The sequence below is a fragment of the Chiloscyllium punctatum genome, chromosome 22 (genome assembly GCF_047496795.1).
Source record: "Chiloscyllium punctatum isolate Juve2018m chromosome 22, sChiPun1.3, whole genome shotgun sequence".
Lineage (NCBI taxonomy): Eukaryota > Metazoa > Chordata > Chondrichthyes > Orectolobiformes > Hemiscylliidae > Chiloscyllium > Chiloscyllium punctatum.
The window spans coordinates 20,219,689-20,238,690 of NC_092760.1; the positions used below are offsets into that span (position 1 = coordinate 20,219,689).

Consider the following 19,002-nt stretch of genomic DNA (forward strand, 5'->3'; position numbering starts at 1 on the left):
GTGTCGGGGGGTGTATTGAACAGGGAACTGCTGTGTGTGTGTGTGTGTCGGGGGGGTATTGAACAGGGAGCTGCTGTGTGTGTGTGTGTGTCGGGGGGGTATTGAACAGGGAGCTGCTGTGTGTTTGTGTGGGGGGTGTATTGAACAGGGAACTGCTGTGTGTTTGTGTGGGGGGGGGTGTATTGAACAGGGAGCTGCTGTGTGTGTGTGTGTGGGGGGTGTATTGAACAGGGAGCTGCTGTGTGTGTGTGTGGGGGGGTGTATTGAACAGGGAGCTGCTGTGTGTGTGTGTGGGGGGGTGTATTGAACAGGGAGCTGCTGTGTGTGTGTGGGGGGGGGTGTATTGAACAGGGAGCTGCTGTGTGTGAGGGTGGGGAGGTGTATTGAACAGGGAGCTGCTGTGTGTTTGTGTGGGGGGGGGTGTATTGAACAGGGAGCTGCTGTGTGTGTGTGGGGGGGTGTATTGAACAGGGAGCTGCTGTGTGTGAGGGTGGGGGGGTGTATTGAACAGGGAGCTGCTGTGTGTTTGTGTGGGGGGGTGTATTGAACAGGGAGCTGCTGTGTGTTTGTGTGGGGGGGTGTATTGAACAGGGAGCTGCTGTGTGTGTGTGTGGGGGGGGGTGTATTGAACAGGGAGCTGCTGTGTGTGTGTGTGGGGGGGTGTATTGAACAGGGAGCTGCTGTGTGTTTGTGTGGGGGGTGTATTGAACAGGGAGCTGCTGTGTGTGAGGGTGGGGAGGTGTATTGAACAGGGAGCTGCTGTGTGTTTGTGTGGGGGGGTGTATTGAACAGGGAGCTGCTGTGTGTTTGTGTGGGGGGGGTGTATTGAACAGGGAGCTGCTGTGTGTGAGGGTGGGGGGGTGTATTGAACAGGGAGCTGCTGTGTGTGAGGGTGGGGGGGTGTATTGAACAGGGAGCTGCTGTGTGTGTGTGTGGGGGGGGGTGTATTGAACAGGGAGCTGCTGTGTGTGAGGGTGGGGGGGTGTATTGAACAGGGAGCTGCTGTGTGTTTGTGTGGGGGGGTGTATTGAACAGGGAGCTGCTGTGTGTTTGTGTGGGGGGGTGTATTGAACAGGGAGCTGCTGTGTGTGTGTGTGGGGGGGGTGTATTGAACAGGGAGCTGCTGTGTGTGTGTGGGGGGGGGGGGTGTATTGAACAGGGAGCTGCTGTGTGTTTGTGTGGGGAGGTGTATTGAACAGGGAGCTGCTGTGTGTGTGTGTGGGGGGGTGTATTGAACAGGGAGCTGCTGTGTGTGTGTGTGGGGGGGTGTATTGAACAGGGAGCTGCTGTGTGTTTGTGTGGGGGGGTGTATTGAACAGGGAGCTGCTGTGTGTTTGTGTGGGGGGGTGTATTGAACAGGGAGCTGCTGTGTGTGAGGGTGGGGAGGTGTATTGAACAGGGAGCTGCTGTGTGTTTGTGTGGGGGGGTGTATTGAACAGGGAGCTGCTGTGTGTTTGTGTGGGGGGGTGTATTGAACAGGGAGCTGCTGTGTGTGTGTGTGGGGGGGTGTATTGAACAGGGAGCTGCTGTGTGTTTGTGTGGGGGGGTGTATTGAACAGGGAGCTGCTGTGTGTGTGTGGGGGGGGGTGTATTGAACAGGGAGCTGCTGTGTGTGTGTGTGGGGGGGTGTATTGAACAGGGAGCTGCTGTGTGTTTTTGTGGGGGGGGGTGTATTGAACAGGGAGCTGCTGTGTGTGTGTGGGGGGGGGTGTATTGAACAGGGAGCTGCTGTGTGTTTGTGTGGGGGGGGTGTATTGAACAGGGAACTGCTGTGTGTGTGTGTGGGGGGGTGTATTGAACAGGGAGCTGCTGTGTGTGTGTGTGGGGGGGTGTATTGAACAGGGAGCTGCTGTGTGTTTGTGTGGGGGGGGTGTATTGAACAGGGAGCTGCTGTGTGTTTGTGTGGGGGGGTGTATTGAACAGGGAGCTGCTGTGTGTGCTGGACATTGCAATGCTTTATAAACTGAAGAAGGTTAACCAGCAGTTGCTGTTTCCTGTTCGGGTGGGCTGTTTCGTAAATCTCTGGATCTTTGTGAGCAGTTGCCTGTCGATTAGCCGGACAGAAGGAGAATCAGATATTTCGGGAGAGTATTTGATTACACGTTCCTTTCTTCCCAGTAAGTGTGAGTTTTTAGCCCATGCCACTGATAATGTGTCATGTCGTTATGAATGAAATCAGCGTGACTTCATCATCATCATTCGATCAAAGTGGATTGACTGAGCCAATCTCTTTGGAAAAAAGAATACAACATGGACCACTTTCTAAATGGTGAGAAAATTCATAAAGCCAAAGTACAAAGGGATCTGGGAGTGTTAGTCGAGGATTCTCTAAAGGTCAATATGCAGGTTGAATCCATGATTAAGAAAGCGAATGCAATGTTGTCATTTATCTCAAGAGGGTTGGAATATAAAAGCACCGTTGTGCTATTGAGACTTTATAAAGCTCTGGTTAGGCCCCATTTGGAGTACTGTGTCCAGTTTTGGTCCCCACACCTCAGGAAGGACATACTGGCACTGGAGCGTGTCCAGCAGAGATTCACACAGATGATCCCTGGAATGGTAGGTCTAACATACGAGAAACGGCTGAGGATCCTGGGATTGTGTTCATTGGAGTTTAGAAGGTTAAGGGGAGATCTAATAGAAACTTACAAGATAATACATGGCTTGGAAAGGGTGGACGCTAGGAAATTGTTTCTGTTAGGCGAGGAGACTAGGACCCGTGGACACAGCCTTAGAATTAGAGGGGGTAAATTCAGAACAGAAATGTGGAGACATTTCTTCAGCCAGAGAGTGGTGGGCCTGTGGAATTCATTCCGCAGAGTGCAGTGGAGGCTGGGACGCTAAATGTCTTCAAGGCAGAGATTGATAAATTCTTGTTGTCACAAGGAATTAAGGGCTACAGGGAGAATGCGGGTAAGTGGAGTTGAAATGCCCAGCAGCCATGATTGAATGGCGGAGTGGACTCGATGGGCCGAATGGCCTTACTCCCACTCCTATGTCTTATGGTCTTATGGTCTAATCCTGTTAACAACACCTTTCTCCATCTCTGGTTAGCCTTGCACTGATAGACTTCAAGCTGATTGCTATCACAGATAGTTCAGATCTTGCAGGATTCAGATAGCATTCACAATTGTCAAAGATGGGACAGTTTGAGCACTGCGCCCTTTCCTGTGACACACTCCCGGCTTTTTAAACCTCCCTCTGCTCGGGCTGTGTACAGAACACACGAGGTGGGCAGGATGGCTAAGCGCTGGGGCCATGGGCTGGAGGAGAGCTCAGAGCTCAGCATGTTGCAGTCACCAGTCGCAGTGTGCTGGGGACCAGTCCATTGTAAACACAGGGTGGAGAGGCTACGAGAACAGCAGATGAAACCAATCCTCCAATCTGCTCAGTGACCTAGTATTTCAGAAAGTTGGAGAGAAGGGAACATTAAGTCAAAGGTGGAAACCAGCTCGGACCGCCATGGTCAACATATTTCCCAAAGCTGTCAGCTCTTCATGCAGAAGCCTATTGAATTAGAGTTAGAATTGGGTTTTATTGTCACATTTGCTCAAGTACAGGGATACAGGAGTACTGTAAAAGGTCGTAAACCTGGCACCACCTTCGGTGAAAAGGTACGGGGTACAAAATCTTAGGTACAAAGTCGAAAAACAAAGAAATAAGCAAAACTTCAACATTAAAGTCCTTATTCGAAGAGAGATTGTCCTTCTGAGGAATATGTAATGTCCCTATAATGTGGTGGGATTGGATGATAGGACTGACAAACTGTATAAAGATGAACACTTTGACATTGTCAATGGCTCCACATTAACTGCTTCCTGGCTCTCCAGATACAATGCAACATGAGGCCATTCGGCCTTCCACCTGCTCTCCACTGAGCAACCCTTTGTGGAGAACACAGCTGCTCTACATTATGTTTGTTTACATTGAGTGTAAGACCAGAAATATCTCCAGTGGAAACACTGGGGTCACTTCAAATATACAAGACAGCTTGGGAGAGGCAACCATTCTATCATCCAAACTGGCAGTAATAAAACATTTAAAGGTAGAAATGTCAACATGATCATCGAATCTTCTGCCCCAGGATATAGTGACTGCAGCCACATTGTAAAGTCTCAGTGTATAGCGCCTACATGAACTTAAATAAACCTTTTCATTTGTTGCCACACTATAGATTAAAGAGTGAGCCGAGAGCAGAAAGTGGATATTTGCATCTTTAAGCTGGTACTGATGTGGATGCTGGGAATCCAATATCAACACAGAAAAGTTCTGCTACACCACAGCAGGCCAGGCTGCATGTGTGGAGAGGGACAGTGAGATGGGGGGGGGGAGACACAGCGAGAGAGAGGTGGGGGGAGAGAGAGAGAGACACAGTGAGAGAGAGGTGGGGGGAGAGAGAGAGAGACACAGTGAGAGAGAGGTGGGGGGAGAGAGAGAGAGACACAGTGAGAGAGAGGTGGGGGGAGAGAGAGAGAGACACAGTGAGAGAGAGGTGGGGGGAGAGAGAGAGAGACACAGTGAGAGAGAGGTGGGGGGAGAGAAACAGAGACACAGCGAGAGAGAGGTGGGGGGAGAGAGAGAGAGACACAGCGAGAGAGAGGTGGGGGGAGAGAAACAGAGACACAGCGAGAGAGAGGTGGGGGGAGAGAGAGAGAGACACAGTGAGAGAGAGGTGGGGGGAGAGAAACAGAGACACAGCGAGAGAGAGGTGGGGGGAGAGAGAGAGAGACACAGCGAGAGAGAGGTGGGGGGAGAGAAACAGAGACACAGCGAGAGAGAGGTGGGGGGAGAGAGAGAGAGAGACAGCGAGAGAGAGGTGGGGGGAGAGAAACAGAGACACAGCGAGAGAGAGGTGGGGGGAGAGAAACAGAGACACAGCGAGAGAGAGGTGGGGGGAGAGAAACAGAGACACAGCGAGAGAGAGGTGAGGGGAGAGAAACAGAGACACAGCGAGAGAGAGGTGGGGGGAGAGAAACAGAGACACAGTGAGAGAGAGGTGGGGGGAGAGAAACAGAGACACAGCGAGAGAGAGGTGGGGGGAGAGAGAGAGAGACACAGTGAGAGAGAGGTGGGGGGAGAGAGAGAGAGACACAGTGAGAGAGAGGTGGGGGGAGAGAGAGAGACACAGCGAGAGAGAGGTGGGGGGAGAGAAACAGAGACACAGCGAGAGAGAGGTGGGGGGAGAGAAACAGAGACACAGCGAGAGAGAGGTGGGGGGAGAGAAACAGAGACACAGTGAGAGAGAGGTGGGGGGAGAGAGAGAGAGACACAGCGAGAGAGAGGTGGGGGGAGAGAAACAGAGACACAGCGAGAGAGAGGTGGGGGGAGAGAAACAGAGACACAGTGAGAGAGAGGTGGGGGGAGAGAAACAGAGACACAGCGAGAGAGAGGTGGGGGGAGAGAAACAGAGACACAGTGAGAGAGAGGTGGGGGGAGAGAGAGAGAGACACAGCGAGAGAGAGGTGGGGGGAGAGAAACAGAGACACAGCGAGAGAGAGGTGGGGGGAGAGAAACAGAGACACAGCGAGAGAGAGGTGGGGGGAGAGAAACAGAGACACAGTGAGAGAGAGGTGGGGGGAGAGAAACAGAGACACAGTGAGAGAGAGGTGGGGGGAGAGAAACAGAGACACAGCGAGAGAGAGGTGGGGGGAGAGAGAGAGAGACACAGCGAGAGAGAGGTGGGGGGAGAGAAACAGAGACACAGCGAGAGAGAGGTGGGGGGAGAGAAACAGAGACACAGCGAGAGAGAGGTGGGGGGAGAGAGAGAGAGACACAGCGAGAGAGAGGTGGGGAGAGAGAGAGAGACACAGCGAGAGAGAGGTGGGGGGAGAGAAACAGAGACACAGTGAGAGAGAGGTGGGGGGAGAGAGAGAGAGACACAGCGAGAGAGAGGTGGGGGGAGAGAAACAGAGACACAGCGAGAGAGAGGTGGGGGGAGAGAAACAGAGACACAGCGAGAGAGAGGTGGGGGGAGAGAGAGAGAGACACAGCGAGAGAGAGGTGGGGGGAGAGAAACAGAGACACAGCGAGAGAGAGGTGGGGGGAGAGAAACAGAGACACAGCGAGAGAGAGGTGGGGGGAGAGAAACAGAGACACAGTGAGAGAGAGGTGGGGGGAGAGAAACAGAGACACAGTGAGAGAGAGGTGGGGGGAGAGAGAGAGAGACACAGTGAGAGAGAGGTGGGGGGAGAGAAACAGAGACACAGCGAGAGAGAGGTGGGGGGAGAGAAACAGAGACACAGCGAGAGAGAGGTGGGGGGAGAGAAACAGAGACACAGTGAGAGAGAGGTGGGGGGAGAGAAACAGAGACACAGTGAGAGAGAGGTGGGGGGAGAGAAACAGAGACACAGCGAGAGAGAGGTGGGGGGAGAGAAACAGAGACACAGCGAGAGAGAGGTGGGGGGAGAGAGAGAGAGACACAGCGAGAGAGAGGTGGGGGGAGAGAAACAGAGACACAGCGAGAGAGAGGTGGGGGGAGAGAAACAGAGACACAGCGAGAGAGAGGTGGGGGGAGAGAAACAGAGACACAGCGAGAGAGAGGTGGGGGGAGAGAAACAGAGACACAGCGAGAGAGAGGTGGGGGGAGAGAAACAGAGACACAGCGAGAGAGAGGTGGGGGGAGAGAGAGAGAGACACAGCGAGAGAGAGGTGGGGGGAGAGAAACAGAGACACAGCGAGAGAGAGGTGGGGGGAGAGAAACAGAGACACAGCGAGAGAGAGGTGGGGGGAGAGAAACAGAGACACAGCGAGAGAGAGGTGGGGGGAGAGAAACAGAGACACAGCGAGAGAGAGGTGGGGGGAGAGAAACAGAGACACAGCGAGAGAGAGGTGGGGGGAGAGAAACAGAGACACAGTGAGAGAGAGGTGGGGGGAGAGAAACAGAGACACAGCGAGAGAGAGGTGGGGGGAGAGAAACAGAGACACAGCGAGAGAGAGGTGGGGGGAGAGAAACAGAGACACAGCGAGAGAGAGGTGGGGGGAGAGAAACAGAGACACAGTGAGAGAGAGGTGGGGGGAGAGAAACAGAGACACAGCGAGAGAGAGGTGGGGGGAGAGAAACAGAGACACAGCGAGAGAGAGGTGGGGGGAGAGAGAGAGAGACACAGCGAGAGAGAGGTGGGGGGAGAGAGAGAGAGACACAGCGAGAGAGAGGTGGGGGGAGAGAAACAGAGACACAGCGAGAGAGAGGTGGGGGGAGAGAAACAGAGACACAGCGAGAGAGAGGTGGGGGGAGAGAGAGAGAGACACAGCGAGAGAGAGGTGGGGGGAGAGAAACAGAGACACAGCGAGAGAGAGGTGGGGGGAGAGAAACAGAGACACAGCGAGAGAGAGGTGGGGGGAGAGAAACAGAGACACAGTGAGAGAGAGGTGGGGGGAGAGAAACAGAGACACAGCGAGAGAGAGGTGGGGGGAGAGAAACAGAGACACAGCGAGAGAGAGGTGGGGGGAGAGAAACAGAGACACAGCGAGAGAGAGGTGGGGGGAGAGAAACAGAGACACAGCGAGAGAGAGGTGGGGGGAGAGAAACAGAGACACAGCGAGAGAGAGGTGGGGGGAGAGAAACAGAGACACAGCGAGAGAGAGGTGGGGGGAGAGAAACAGAGACACAGCGAGAGAGAGGTGGGGGGAGAGAAACAGAGACACAGCGAGAGAGAGGTGGGGGGAGAGAAACAGAGACACAGTGAGAGAGAGGTGGGGGGAGAGAAACAGAGACACAGTGAGAGAGAGGTGGGGGGAGAGAGAGAGAGACACAGTGAGAGAGAGGTGGGGGGAGAGAAACAGAGACACAGCGAGAGAGAGGTGGGGGGAGAGAAACAGAGACACAGCGAGAGAGAGGTGGGGGGAGAGAAACAGAGACACAGTGAGAGAGAGGTGGGGGGAGAGAAACAGAGACACAGCGAGAGAGAGGTGGGGGGAGAGAAACAGAGACACAGCGAGAGAGAGGTGGGGGGAGAGAAACAGAGACACAGCGAGAGAGAGGTGGGGGGAGAGAAACAGAGACACAGCGAGAGAGAGGTGGGGGGAGAGAAACAGAGACACAGTGAGAGAGAGGTGGGGGGAGAGAAACAGAGACACAGCGAGAGAGAGGTGGGGGGAGAGAAACAGAGACACAGCGAGAGAGAGGTGGGGGGAGAGAAACAGAGACACAGCGAGAGAGAGGTGGGGGGAGAGAAACAGAGACACAGTGAGAGAGAGGTGGGGGGAGAGAAACAGAGACACAGCGAGAGAGAGGTGGGGGGAGAGAAACAGAGACACAGCGAGAGAGAGGTGGGGGGAGAGAGAGAGAGACACAGCGAGAGAGAGGTGGGGGGAGAGAGAGAGAGACACAGCGAGAGAGAGGTGGGGGGAGAGAAACAGAGACACAGCGAGAGAGAGGTGGGGGGAGAGAAACAGAGACACAGCGAGAGAGAGGTGGGGGGAGAGAGAGAGAGACACAGCGAGAGAGAGGTGGGGGGAGAGAAACAGAGACACAGCGAGAGAGAGGTGGGGGGAGAGAAACAGAGACACAGCGAGAGAGAGGTGGGGGGAGAGAAACAGAGACACAGTGAGAGAGAGGTGGGGGGAGAGAAACAGAGACACAGCGAGAGAGAGGTGGGGGGAGAGAAACAGAGACACAGCGAGAGAGAGGTGGGGGGAGAGAAACAGAGACACAGCGAGAGAGAGGTGGGGGGAGAGAAACAGAGACACAGCGAGAGAGAGGTGGGGGGAGAGAAACAGAGACACAGCGAGAGAGAGGTGGGGGGAGAGAAACAGAGACACAGCGAGAGAGAGGTGGGGGGAGAGAAACAGAGACACAGCGAGAGAGAGGTGGGGGGAGAGAAACAGAGACACAGCGAGAGAGAGGTGGGGGGAGAGAAACAGAGACACAGTGAGAGAGAGGTGGGGGGAGAGAAACAGAGACACAGTGAGAGAGAGGTGGGGGGAGAGAGAGAGAGACACAGTGAGAGAGAGGTGGGGGGAGAGAAACAGAGACACAGCGAGAGAGAGGTGGGGGGAGAGAAACAGAGACACAGCGAGAGAGAGGTGGGGGGAGAGAGAGAGAGACACAGTGAGAGAGAGGTGGGGGGAGAGAGAGAGAGACACAGCGAGAGAGAGGTGGGGGGAGAGAAACAGAGACACAGCGAGAGAGAGGTGGGGGGAGAGAGAGAGAGACACAGCGAGAGAGAGGTGGGGGGAGAGAAACAGAGACACAGTGAGAGAGAGGTGGGGGGAGAGAAACAGAGACACAGTGAGAGAGAGGTGGGGGGAGAGAAACAGAGACACAGTGAGAGAGAGGTGGGGGGAGAGAAACAGAGACACAGCGAGAGAGAGGTGGGGGGAGAGAAACAGAGACACAGCGAGAGAGAGGTGGGGGGAGAGAAACAGAGACACAGCGAGAGAGAGGTGGGGGGAGAGAAACAGAGACACAGCGAGAGAGAGGTGGGGGGAGAGAAACAGAGACACAGCGAGAGAGAGGTGGGGGGAGAGAAACAGAGACACAGTGAGAGAGAGGTGGGGGGGGAGAGAGAGAGACACAGTGAGAGAGAGGTGGGGGGAGAGAGAGAGAGACACAGTGAGAGAGAGGTGGGGGGAGAGAGAGAGAGACACAGCGAGAGAGAGGTGGGGGGAGAGAAACAGAGACACAGCGAGAGAGAGGCGGGGGGAGAGAAACAGAGACACAGCGAGAGAGAGGTGGGGGGAGAGAAACAGAGACACAGTGAGAGAGAGGTGGGGGGAGAGAAACAGAGACACAGTGAGAGAGAGGTGGGGGGAGAGAAACAGAGACACAGCGAGAGAGAGGTGGGGGGAGAGAAACAGAGACACAGCGAGAGAGAGGTGGGGGGAGAGAAACAGAGACACAGCGAGAGAGAGGTGGGGGGAGAGAAACAGAGACACAGTGAGAGAGAGGTGGGGGGAGAGAAACAGAGACACAGCGAGAGAGAGGTGGGGGGAGAGAAACAGAGACACAGTGAGAGAGAGGTGGGGGGAGAGAAACAGAGACACAGCGAGAGAGAGGTGGGGGGAGAGAAACAGAGACACAGCGAGAGAGAGGTGGGGGGAGAGAAACAGAGACACAGCGAGAGAGAGGTGGGGGGAGAGAGAGAGAGAGAGAGAAACAAAAAGAGAGAGGTGGGGAGAGAGAGAGAGAGAGAGAGACAGCGAGAGAGAGGTGGGGGGAGAGAGAGAGAGAAACAGAGACACAGCGAGAGAGAGGTGGGGGGAGAGAGAGAGAGAAACAGAGACACAGCGAGAGAGAGGTGGGGGGAGAGAAACAGAGACACAGCGAGAGAGAGGTGGGGGGAGAGAAACAGAGACACAGCGAGAGAGAGGTGGGGGGAGAGAGAGAGAGAGAGAGAGAAACAAAAAGAGAGAGGTGGGGAGAGAGAGAGAGAGAGAGAGAGAGAGAGAGAGAGAGACAGCGAGAGAGAGGTGGGGGGAGAGAGAGAGAGAAACAGAGACACAGCGAGAGAGAGGTGGGGGGAGAGAGAGAGAGAAACAGAGACACAGCGAGAGAGAGGTGGGGGGAGAGAGAGAGAAACAGAGAGAGACAGAGAGAGAGAGAGGTGGGAAGAGAGAGAGAGAGAGAAACAAAGAGAGAGAGGTGGGGAGAGAGAGAGAGAAACAGAGAGACGAGAGAGAGAGGTGGTGAGAGAGAGAGAGAAAAACAGAGAGACAGTGAGAGAGAAACAGAGAGACAGCAAGAGAGAGGTGGGGAGAGAGAGAGAGAGAAACAGAGACACAGCGAGAGTAAGAAACAGAGACAGAGAGTGAGAGGTGGGGAGAGAGAGAGAGAAACAGAGACAGCGAGAGAGAGGTGGGGAGAGAGAGAGAGAAACAGAGAGACAGAGAGAGAGAGAGAGAAACAGAGAGACAGTGAGAAAGAGGTGGGGGGAGAGAGAGAGATACAGAGACAGTGAGAAAGAGGTGAAGAGAGAGAGATAGAGAGAAACAGAGAGAGACAGAGCGAGAGAGAGGTGGGGAGAGAGAAACTGAGAGACAGAGATCGAGAGGTGGGGAGAGAGAGAGAAACAGAAAGACAGCGAGAGAGAGGTGGGGAGAGAGAGAGAAAAACAGAGACAGAGAGAGAGAGAGGTAGGGAGAGAGAGAAACAGAGAGACCGCGGGAGAGTGAGAGAAACAGAGAGACAGAGAGAAAGAAACAGAGAGTCAGTGAGAGAGAGGTGGAGGGAGAGAGAGAAACAGAGAGACACTGAGAGAGAGGTGGGGAGAGAGAGAGAGAAACAGAGACAGCGAGAGAGAGGTGGGGAGACATAGAGAGAAACTGAGAGACAGAGAGAGAGAGGTGGGGGGAGAGAGAGAGAGAGAGAGAGAGAAACAGAGAGAGGTGAGAGAGAGAGAGAAACAGAGAGACAGCGAGAGAGAGGTGGGGAGAGAGAGAAACACAGAGCGACAGAGAGAGGGAGAGAAACAGACAGTGAAAGAGAGGTATGGAGAGAGAGATACAGAGACAGCGAGAAAGAGGTGGGGAGAGAGAGAGAGAGAGAGAGAGAGAAACAGAGAGAAAGAGCGAGTTAGAGGTGGGGAAAGAGAGAGAAACACAGAGACAGAGAGAGAGGTGGGGAGAGGAGAGAGAGAAACAGAGAGACCGCGGGAGAGTGAGAGAAACAGAGAGACAGAGAGAGAGAGAAAAGAGAAACAGAGAGAGAGGTGAGGAGAGAGAGAGAGAGAAACAGAAAGACAGCGAGAAAGAGGTGGGGAGAGAGAGAGAGAGAAACAGAGAGACAGCGAGAAAGAGGTGGGGAGAGAGAGAGAGAGAAACAGAGACAGCGAGAGAGGTGGGGAGAGAGAAACAGAGAGACAGAGAGAAACAGAGAGAGAGAGAGAAACAGAGAGACAGTGAGAGAGGTGGGGGGAGAGAGAGAGATACAGAGACAGCGAGAAAGAGGTGAAGAGAGAGAGATATAGAGAAACAGAGAGAGACAGAGCGAGAGAGAGGTGGGGAGAGAGAAACTGAGAGACAGAGATCGAGAGGTGGGGAGAGAGAGAGAAACAGAAAGACAGCGAGAGAGGTGGGGAGAGAGAGAGAAAAAGAGGGAGAGAGGTGGGGAGAGAGAGAGAGAAAACCAGAGACTGCGAGAAAGAGGTGGGGAGAGAGAGAAACTGAGAGACAGAGATCGAGAGGTGGGGAGAGAGAGAGAAACAGAAAGACAGCGAGAGAGAGATGGGGAGAGAGAGAGAAAAAGAGAGAGAGAGGTGGGAAGAGAGAGAGAAAAACAGAGAGACAGCGAGAGAGAGGTGTGGGGGAGAGAGAGAAACTGAGAGGCAGAGAGAGAGATCGGGGGAGAGAGAGAGAGAGAAAAACAGTGAGAAAGAGAAAGGCACAGACACAGCGAGAGAGAGGTGGAGAGAGAGAGAGAAACAGAGACAAAGAGAGAGAGACAGAAACAGAGAGACAGCGAGAGAGAGGTGGAGAGAGAGAGAGAAACAGAGAGCGAGGTGGGGAGAGAGAGAGAGAAACAGAGACAGCAAGAAAGAGGTGGGGACAGAGAGAGAAACAGAGAGACAGCGAGAGAGAGAGAAACAGAGAGACAGTGAGAAAGAGGTGGGGGGAGAGAGAGAGATACAGAGACAGCGAGAAAGAGGTGAAGAGAGAGAGATATAGAGAAACAGAGAGAGACAGAGCGAGAGAGAGGTGGGGAGAGAGAAACTGAGAGACAGAGATCGAGAGGTGGGGAGAGAGAGAGAAACAGAAAGACAGCGAGAGAGAGGTGGGGAGAGAGAGAGAAAAAGAGAGAGACAGCGAGAGAGAGGTGGGGAGAGAGAGAGAGAGAAACAGAGAGAAAGAGCGAGTTAGAGGTGGGGAGAGAGAGAAAGAAACAGAGAGACAGAGAGAGAGAGAGAAACAGACAGTGAAAGAGAGGTATGGAGAGAGAGATACAGAGACAGCGAGAAAGAGGTGGGGAGAGAGAAAGAGAGAAACAGAGAGAAAGAGCGAGTTAGAGGTGGGGAGAGAGAGAGAAAAACAGAGACAGAGAGAGAGAGGTGGGGAGAGAGAGAGAGAAAAACAGAGAGACCACAGGAGAGTGAGAGAAACAGAGAGACAGAGAGAGAGAAACAGAGAGACAGTGAGAGAGAGAGAGAAACAGAGACAGAGAGAGAGAGGTGAGGAGAGAGAAACAGAGAGACAGAGAGAGAGAGAGAGAAACAGAAAGACAGAGAAACAGAGAGAGAGAGAGAAACAGAGAGACAGTGAGAGAGAGGTGGGGGGGGTAGAGAGAGAGATACAGAAACAGCAAGAAAGAGGTGAAGAGAGAGAGATAGAGAGAAACAGAGAGAGACAGAGCGAGAGAGAGGTGGGGAGAGAGAAACTGAGAGACAGAGATCGAGAGGTGGGGAGAGAGAGAGAAACAGAAAGACAGTGAGAGAGAGGTGGGGAGAGAGAGAGAAAAAGAGGGAGAGAGGTGGGGAGAGAGAGAGAGAAACAGAGACTGAGAGAAAGAGGTGGGTAGAGAGAGAAAGTGAGAGACAGAGATCGAGAGGTGGGGAGAAAGAGAGAAACAGAAAGACAGCGAGAGAGAGGTGGGGAGAGAGAGAGAAAAAGAGAGAGAGAGGTGGGGAGAGAGAGAGAAAAACAGAGAGACAGTGAGAGAGAGAGAGAAACAGAGACACAGAGAGAGGTGGAGAGAGAGAGAAAAACAGAGAGACAGGGAGAGTGAGGTGTGGAGGAGAGAGAGAAACTGAGAGGCAGAGAGAGAGGTGGGGGGAGAGAGAGAGAGAAAAACAGTGAGAGAGAGAAAGAAACAGACACAGCGAGAGAGAGGTGGAGAGAGAGAGAGAAACAGAGACAAAGAGAGAGAGACAGAAACAGAGAGACAGCGAGAGAGAGGTGGAGAGAGAGAGAGAAACAGAGAGCGAGGTGGGGAGAGAGAGAGAGAAACAGAGACAGTGAGAAAGAGGTGAGGACAGAGAGAGAAACAGAGAGACAGCGAGAGAGAGAGAAACAGAGATACAGCGAGAGAGAGGTGGGGGGAGAGAGGGAGAAACAGAAAGACAGCGAGAGAGAGAGAAACAGAGAGACAGCGAGAGAGAGGTGGGGAGAGAGAGAAAAACAGAGCGACAGAGAGAGAGAGAGAAACAGACAGTGAAAGAGAGGTATGGAGAGAGAGATACAGAGACAGCGAGAAAGAGGTGGGGAGAGAGAGAGAGAGAAACAGAGAGACAGCGAGAGAGAGGTGGGGGGAGAGAGAGAAACAGAGAGACAGTGAGAGAGCGGTGGGGAGAGAGAGAGAGAAACAGAGACAGCGAGAGAGAGGTGGGGAGAGATAGAGAGAAACTGAGAGACAGAGAGAGAGAGGTGGGGGGAGAGAGAGAGAGAGAGATACAGAGACAGCGAGAAAGAGGTGGGGAGAGAGAGAGAGAGAGAGAGAAACAAAGAGACAGAGACAGAGAGGTGGGGGGGGGGGGGGGGGAGAGAGAGAGAAACAGAGAGACCACGAGAGAGAGAGAGAAACAGAGACAGAGAGAGGGAGGTGGGGAGAGAGAGAGAGAAACAAAGAGACAGTGGGAGAGAGAGAGAGAAACAGAAAGACAGAGAGAGAGAGGTGGGGAGTGAGAGCGAGAGAGAGGTGGGGGAGAGAGAGCCAAACAGAGAGAGAGGGTGGAGAGATAGAGAGAGAGAGAGAAACAGAGACAGCGAGAGAGAGGTGGGGAATGAGAGAGAGAAACTGAGAGACAGAGAGAGAGAGGTGGGGAGAGAGAGAGAGAAACAGAGAGACAGCGAGAGAGAGGTGGGGCGAGAGAGAGAGAGAAAAACAGAGAGATAGAGAGAGGTGGGGAGTGAGAGAGAGAAACAGAGAGACAGCAAGAGAGAGAGATAGAGAGAGAAAAACAGAGACAGAGAGAGGTAGGTGGGGAGAGAGAGAGAAAAAAACAGAAAGACAGCGAGAGAGAAGTGGGGAGAGAGAGAGAGAGAGACAGAGAGGGAGGTGGGGAGAGAGAGAGAGAAACAGAGAGAGACAAAGAGAGAGAGGTGGGGAAAGAGAGAGAGAGAAACAGAGAAAGCGAGAAAGAGGTGTGGAGAGAGAGAGAAACAGAGACACTGAGAAAGAGGTGGGGAGAGAGAGCGAGAAACAGAGAGACAGTGAGAGAGAGAGAAACAGAAAGACAGCGAGAAAGAGGTGGGGAGAGAGAGAGAGAAACTGAGAGACAGAGAGAGAGAGGTGGGGAGAGAGAGAGAGAGAAATAGAGAGATAGAGAGAGGTGAGGAGTGAGAGAGAGAAACAGAGAGACAGCAAGAGAGAGAGAGAAAAACAGAGACAGAGAGAGGTAGGTGGGGGGAGAGAGAGAGAGAGAAACAGAGAAACAGCGAGAGAGAGGTGGGGACAGAGAGAGAGAAACAGAGAGATAGAGAGAGAGAAAAAAACAGAGACAGAGAGAGGGATGTGGGGGAGAGAGAGAAAAACAAAGAGACAGTGGGAGAGAGAGAGAGAAACAGAAAGACAGAGAGAGAGGTGGGGGGGGGGGAGAGAGAGAGAGAAACAGAGACAGCGAGAAAGAGGTGGGGAGAGAGAGAGAAGCAGAGAGATAGAGAGAGAGAGGTGGGGAGTGAGAGAGAGAAACAGAAAGACAGCGAGAGAGAGGTGGGGGGAGTGAGAGCCAAACAGAGAGAGAGGGTGGAGAGATAGAGAGAGAGAGAGAGAAACAGAGACAGCGAGAGAGAGGTGGGGAATGAGAGAGAGAAACAGAGACAGTGACAGAGAAGTGGGGAGAGAGAGAGAGAAACAGACAGTGAGAAAGAGGTGGGGAGAGAGAGAAACTGAGAGAAAGAGAGAGAGAGAGGTGGGGAGAGAGAGGGAGAGAGAGAAACAGAGACAGCGAGAGAGAGAGAAAAACAGAGAGACAGTGAGAAAGAGGTGGGGGGAGAGAGAGAGAAACAGAGAGAGGGAGAGAGGTGGGGAGAGAGAGAGAGAAAAACAGAGAGACGAGAGAGAGAGGTGGGGGGGAGAGAGAGAGAAACAGAGAGATAGAGAGAGGTGGGGAGTGAGAGAGAGAAACAGAGAGACAGCAAGAGAGAGAGAGAGAAAAACAGAGACAGAGAGAGATAGATGGGGAGAGAGAGAGAGAAACAGAGAGACAGTGAGATAGAGAGAGAGAAACAGAAAGACAGCAAGAGAGAGAGATGGGGAGAGATAGAGAGACAGAGAGAGAGTAACAGAGAAAGCGAGAAAGAGATGTGGAGAGAGAGAGAAACAGAGTCACTGAGAAAGAGGTGGGGAGAGAGAGAGAGAAACTGAGAGACAGAGAGAGAGGTGGGGAGAGAGAGATGGGGGGGAGAGAGAGAAACAGAGAAAGCGAGAAAGAGGTGGGGGGAGAGAGAGAGAAAAACTGAGAGACAGCGAGAGAGAGGTGGGGAGAGAGAGAAAAACAGAGCGACAGAGAGAGAGAGAGAAACAGACAGTGAAAGAGAGGTATGGAGAGAGAGATACAGAGACAGCGAGAAAGAGGTGGGGAGAGAGAGAGAGAGAAACAGAGAGAAAGAGCGAGTTAGATGTGGGGAGAGAGAGAAAAACAGAGACAGAGAGAGAGAGGTGGGGAGAGAGAGAGAGAAACAGAGAGACCGTGGGAGAGTGAGAGAAACAGAGAGACAGAGAGAGAGAGAAAAACAGAGAGACAGTGAGAGAGAGAGAGAAAAACAGAGAGACAGCGAGAGAGAGGTGGGGGGAGAGAGAGAAACAGAGAGACAGTGAGAGAGCGGTGGGGAGAGAGAGAGAGAAACAGAGACAGCGAGAGAGAGGTGGGGAGAGATAGAGAGAAACTGAGAGACAGAGAGAGAGAGGTGGGGGGGAGAGAGAGAGAGAGATACAGAGACAGCGAGAAAGAGGTGGGGAGAGAGAGAGAGAGAGAGAAACAAAGAGACAGAGACAGAGAGGTGGGGGGGGGGGGGGGGAGAGAGAGAGAAACAGAGAGACCACGAGAGAGAGAGAGAAACAGAGACAGAGAGAGGGAGGTGGGGAGAGAGAGAGAGAAACAAAGAGACAGTGGGAGAGAGAGAGAGAAACAGAAAGACAGAGAGAGAGAGGTGGGGAGTGAGAGCGAGAGAGAGGTGGGGGAGAGAGAGCCAAACAGAGAGAGAGGGTAGAGAGATAGAGAGAGAGAGAGAAACAGAGACAGCGAGAGAGAGGTGGGGAATGAGAGAGAGAAACTGAGAGACAGAGAGAGAGAGGTGGGGAGAGAGAGAGAGAAACAGAGAGACAGCGAGAGAGAGGTGGGGCGAGAGAGAGAGAGAAAAACAGAGAGATAGAGAGAGGTGGGGAGTGAGAGAGAGAAACAGAGAGACAGCAAGAGAGAGAGATAGAGAGAGAAAAACAGAGACAGAGAGAGGTAGGTGGGGAGAGAGAGAAAAAAACAGAAAGACAGCGAGAGAGAAGTGGGGAGAGAGAGAGAGAGAGACAGAGAGGGAGGTGTGGAGAGAGAGAGAGAAACAGAGAGAGACAAAGAGAGAGAGGTGGGGAAAGAGAGAGAGAGAAACAGAGAAAGCGAGAAAGAGGTGTGGAGAGAGAGAGAAACAGAGACACTGAGAAAGAGGTGGGGAGAGAGAGCGAGAAACAGAGAGACAGTGAGAGAGAGAGAAACAGAAAGACAGCGAGAAAGAGGTGGGGAGAGAGAGAGAGAAACTGAGAGACAGAGAGAGAGAGGTGGGGAGAGAGAGAGAGAGAAATAGAGAGATAGAGAGAGGTGAGGAGTGAGAGAGAGAAACAGAGAGACAGCAAGAGAGAGAGAGAAAAACAGAGACAGAGAGAGGTAGGTGGGGGGAGAGAGAGAGAGAGAAACAGAGAAACAGCGAGAGAGAGGTGGGGACAGAGAGAGAGAAACAGAGAGATAGAGAGAGAGAAAAAAAACAGAGACAGAGAGAGGGATGTGGGGGAGAGAGAGAAAAACAAAGAGACAGTGGGAGAGAGAGAGAGAAACAGAAAGACAGAGAGAGAGGTGGGGGGGGGAGAGAGAGAGAGAAACAGAGACAGCGAGAAAGAGGTGGGGAGAGAGAGAGAAGCAGAGAGATAGAGAGAGAGAGGTGGGGAGTGAGAGAGAGAAACAGAAAGACAGCGAGAGAGAGGTGGGGGGAGTGAGAGCCAAACAGAGAGAGAGGGTGGAGAGATAGAGAGAGAGAGAGAGAAACAGAGACAGCGAGAGAGAGGTGGGGAATGAGAGAGAGAAACAGAGACAGTGACAGAGAAGTGGGGAGAGAGAGAGAGAAACAGACAGTGAGAAAGAGGTGGAGAGAGAGAGAAACTGAGAGAAAGAGAGAGAGAGAGGTGGGGAGAGAGAGGGAGAGAGAGAAACAGAGACAGCGAGAGAGAGAGAAAAACAGAGAGACAGTGAGAAAGAGGTGGGGGGAGAGAGAGAGAAACAGAGAGAGGGAGAGAGGTGGGGAGAGAGAGAGAGAAAAACAGAGAGACGAGAGAGAGAGGTGGGGGGGAGAGAGAGAGAAACAGAGAGATAGAGAGAGGTGGGGAGTGAGAGAGAGAAACAGAGAGACAGCAAGAGAGAGAGAGAGAAAAACAGAGACAGAGAGAGATAGATGGGGAGAGAGAGAGAGAAACAGAGAGACAGTGAGATAGAGAGAGAGAAACAGAAAGACAGCAAGAGAGAGAGATGGGGAGAGACAGAGAGAGAGTAACAGAGAAAGCGAGAAAGAGATGTGGAGAGAGAGAGAAACAGAGTCACTGAGAAAGAGGTGGGGAGAGAGAGAGAGAAACTGAGAGACAGAGAGAGAGGTGGGGAGAGAGAGATGGGGGGAGAGAGAGAAACAGAGAAAGCGAGAAAGAGGTGGGGGGAGAGAGAGAGAGAAACTGAGAGACAGAGAGAGAGAGGTGGGGAGAGAGAGAGAGAAACAGAGAGACAGTAAGAGAGAGGTGGGGGAGGAGACAGAGTGAGAAACAGAGAGAGAGCTGGGGAGAGAGAGAGAGAAACAGAGAGACGAGATAGAGAGAGGTTGTGAGAGAGCGAGAGAGAAAAACAGAGAGTGAGAGAGAGAAACAGAGAGACAGCGAGAGAGAGTTGG

At 53.0% G+C, this 19,002-nt stretch overlaps 1 protein-coding gene across 1 annotated transcript in view; it reads left to right on the forward strand.

Annotated features, from left to right (window-relative positions):
• Positions 1-2,155: 2,155 nt before the first annotated feature.
• The window catches only part of tspan4a (tetraspanin 4a), a 185,960-nt gene continuing 169,113 nt past the window's right edge, over positions 2,156-19,002 (forward strand). The window contains exon 1 of the mRNA XM_072591880.1: positions 2,156-2,269. Within this exon, the coding sequence (XP_072447981.1) occupies positions 2,251-2,269 (19 nt within the window). The 5' untranslated portion in view covers positions 2,156-2,250. The remainder of the gene's footprint in view (positions 2,270-19,002) is intronic.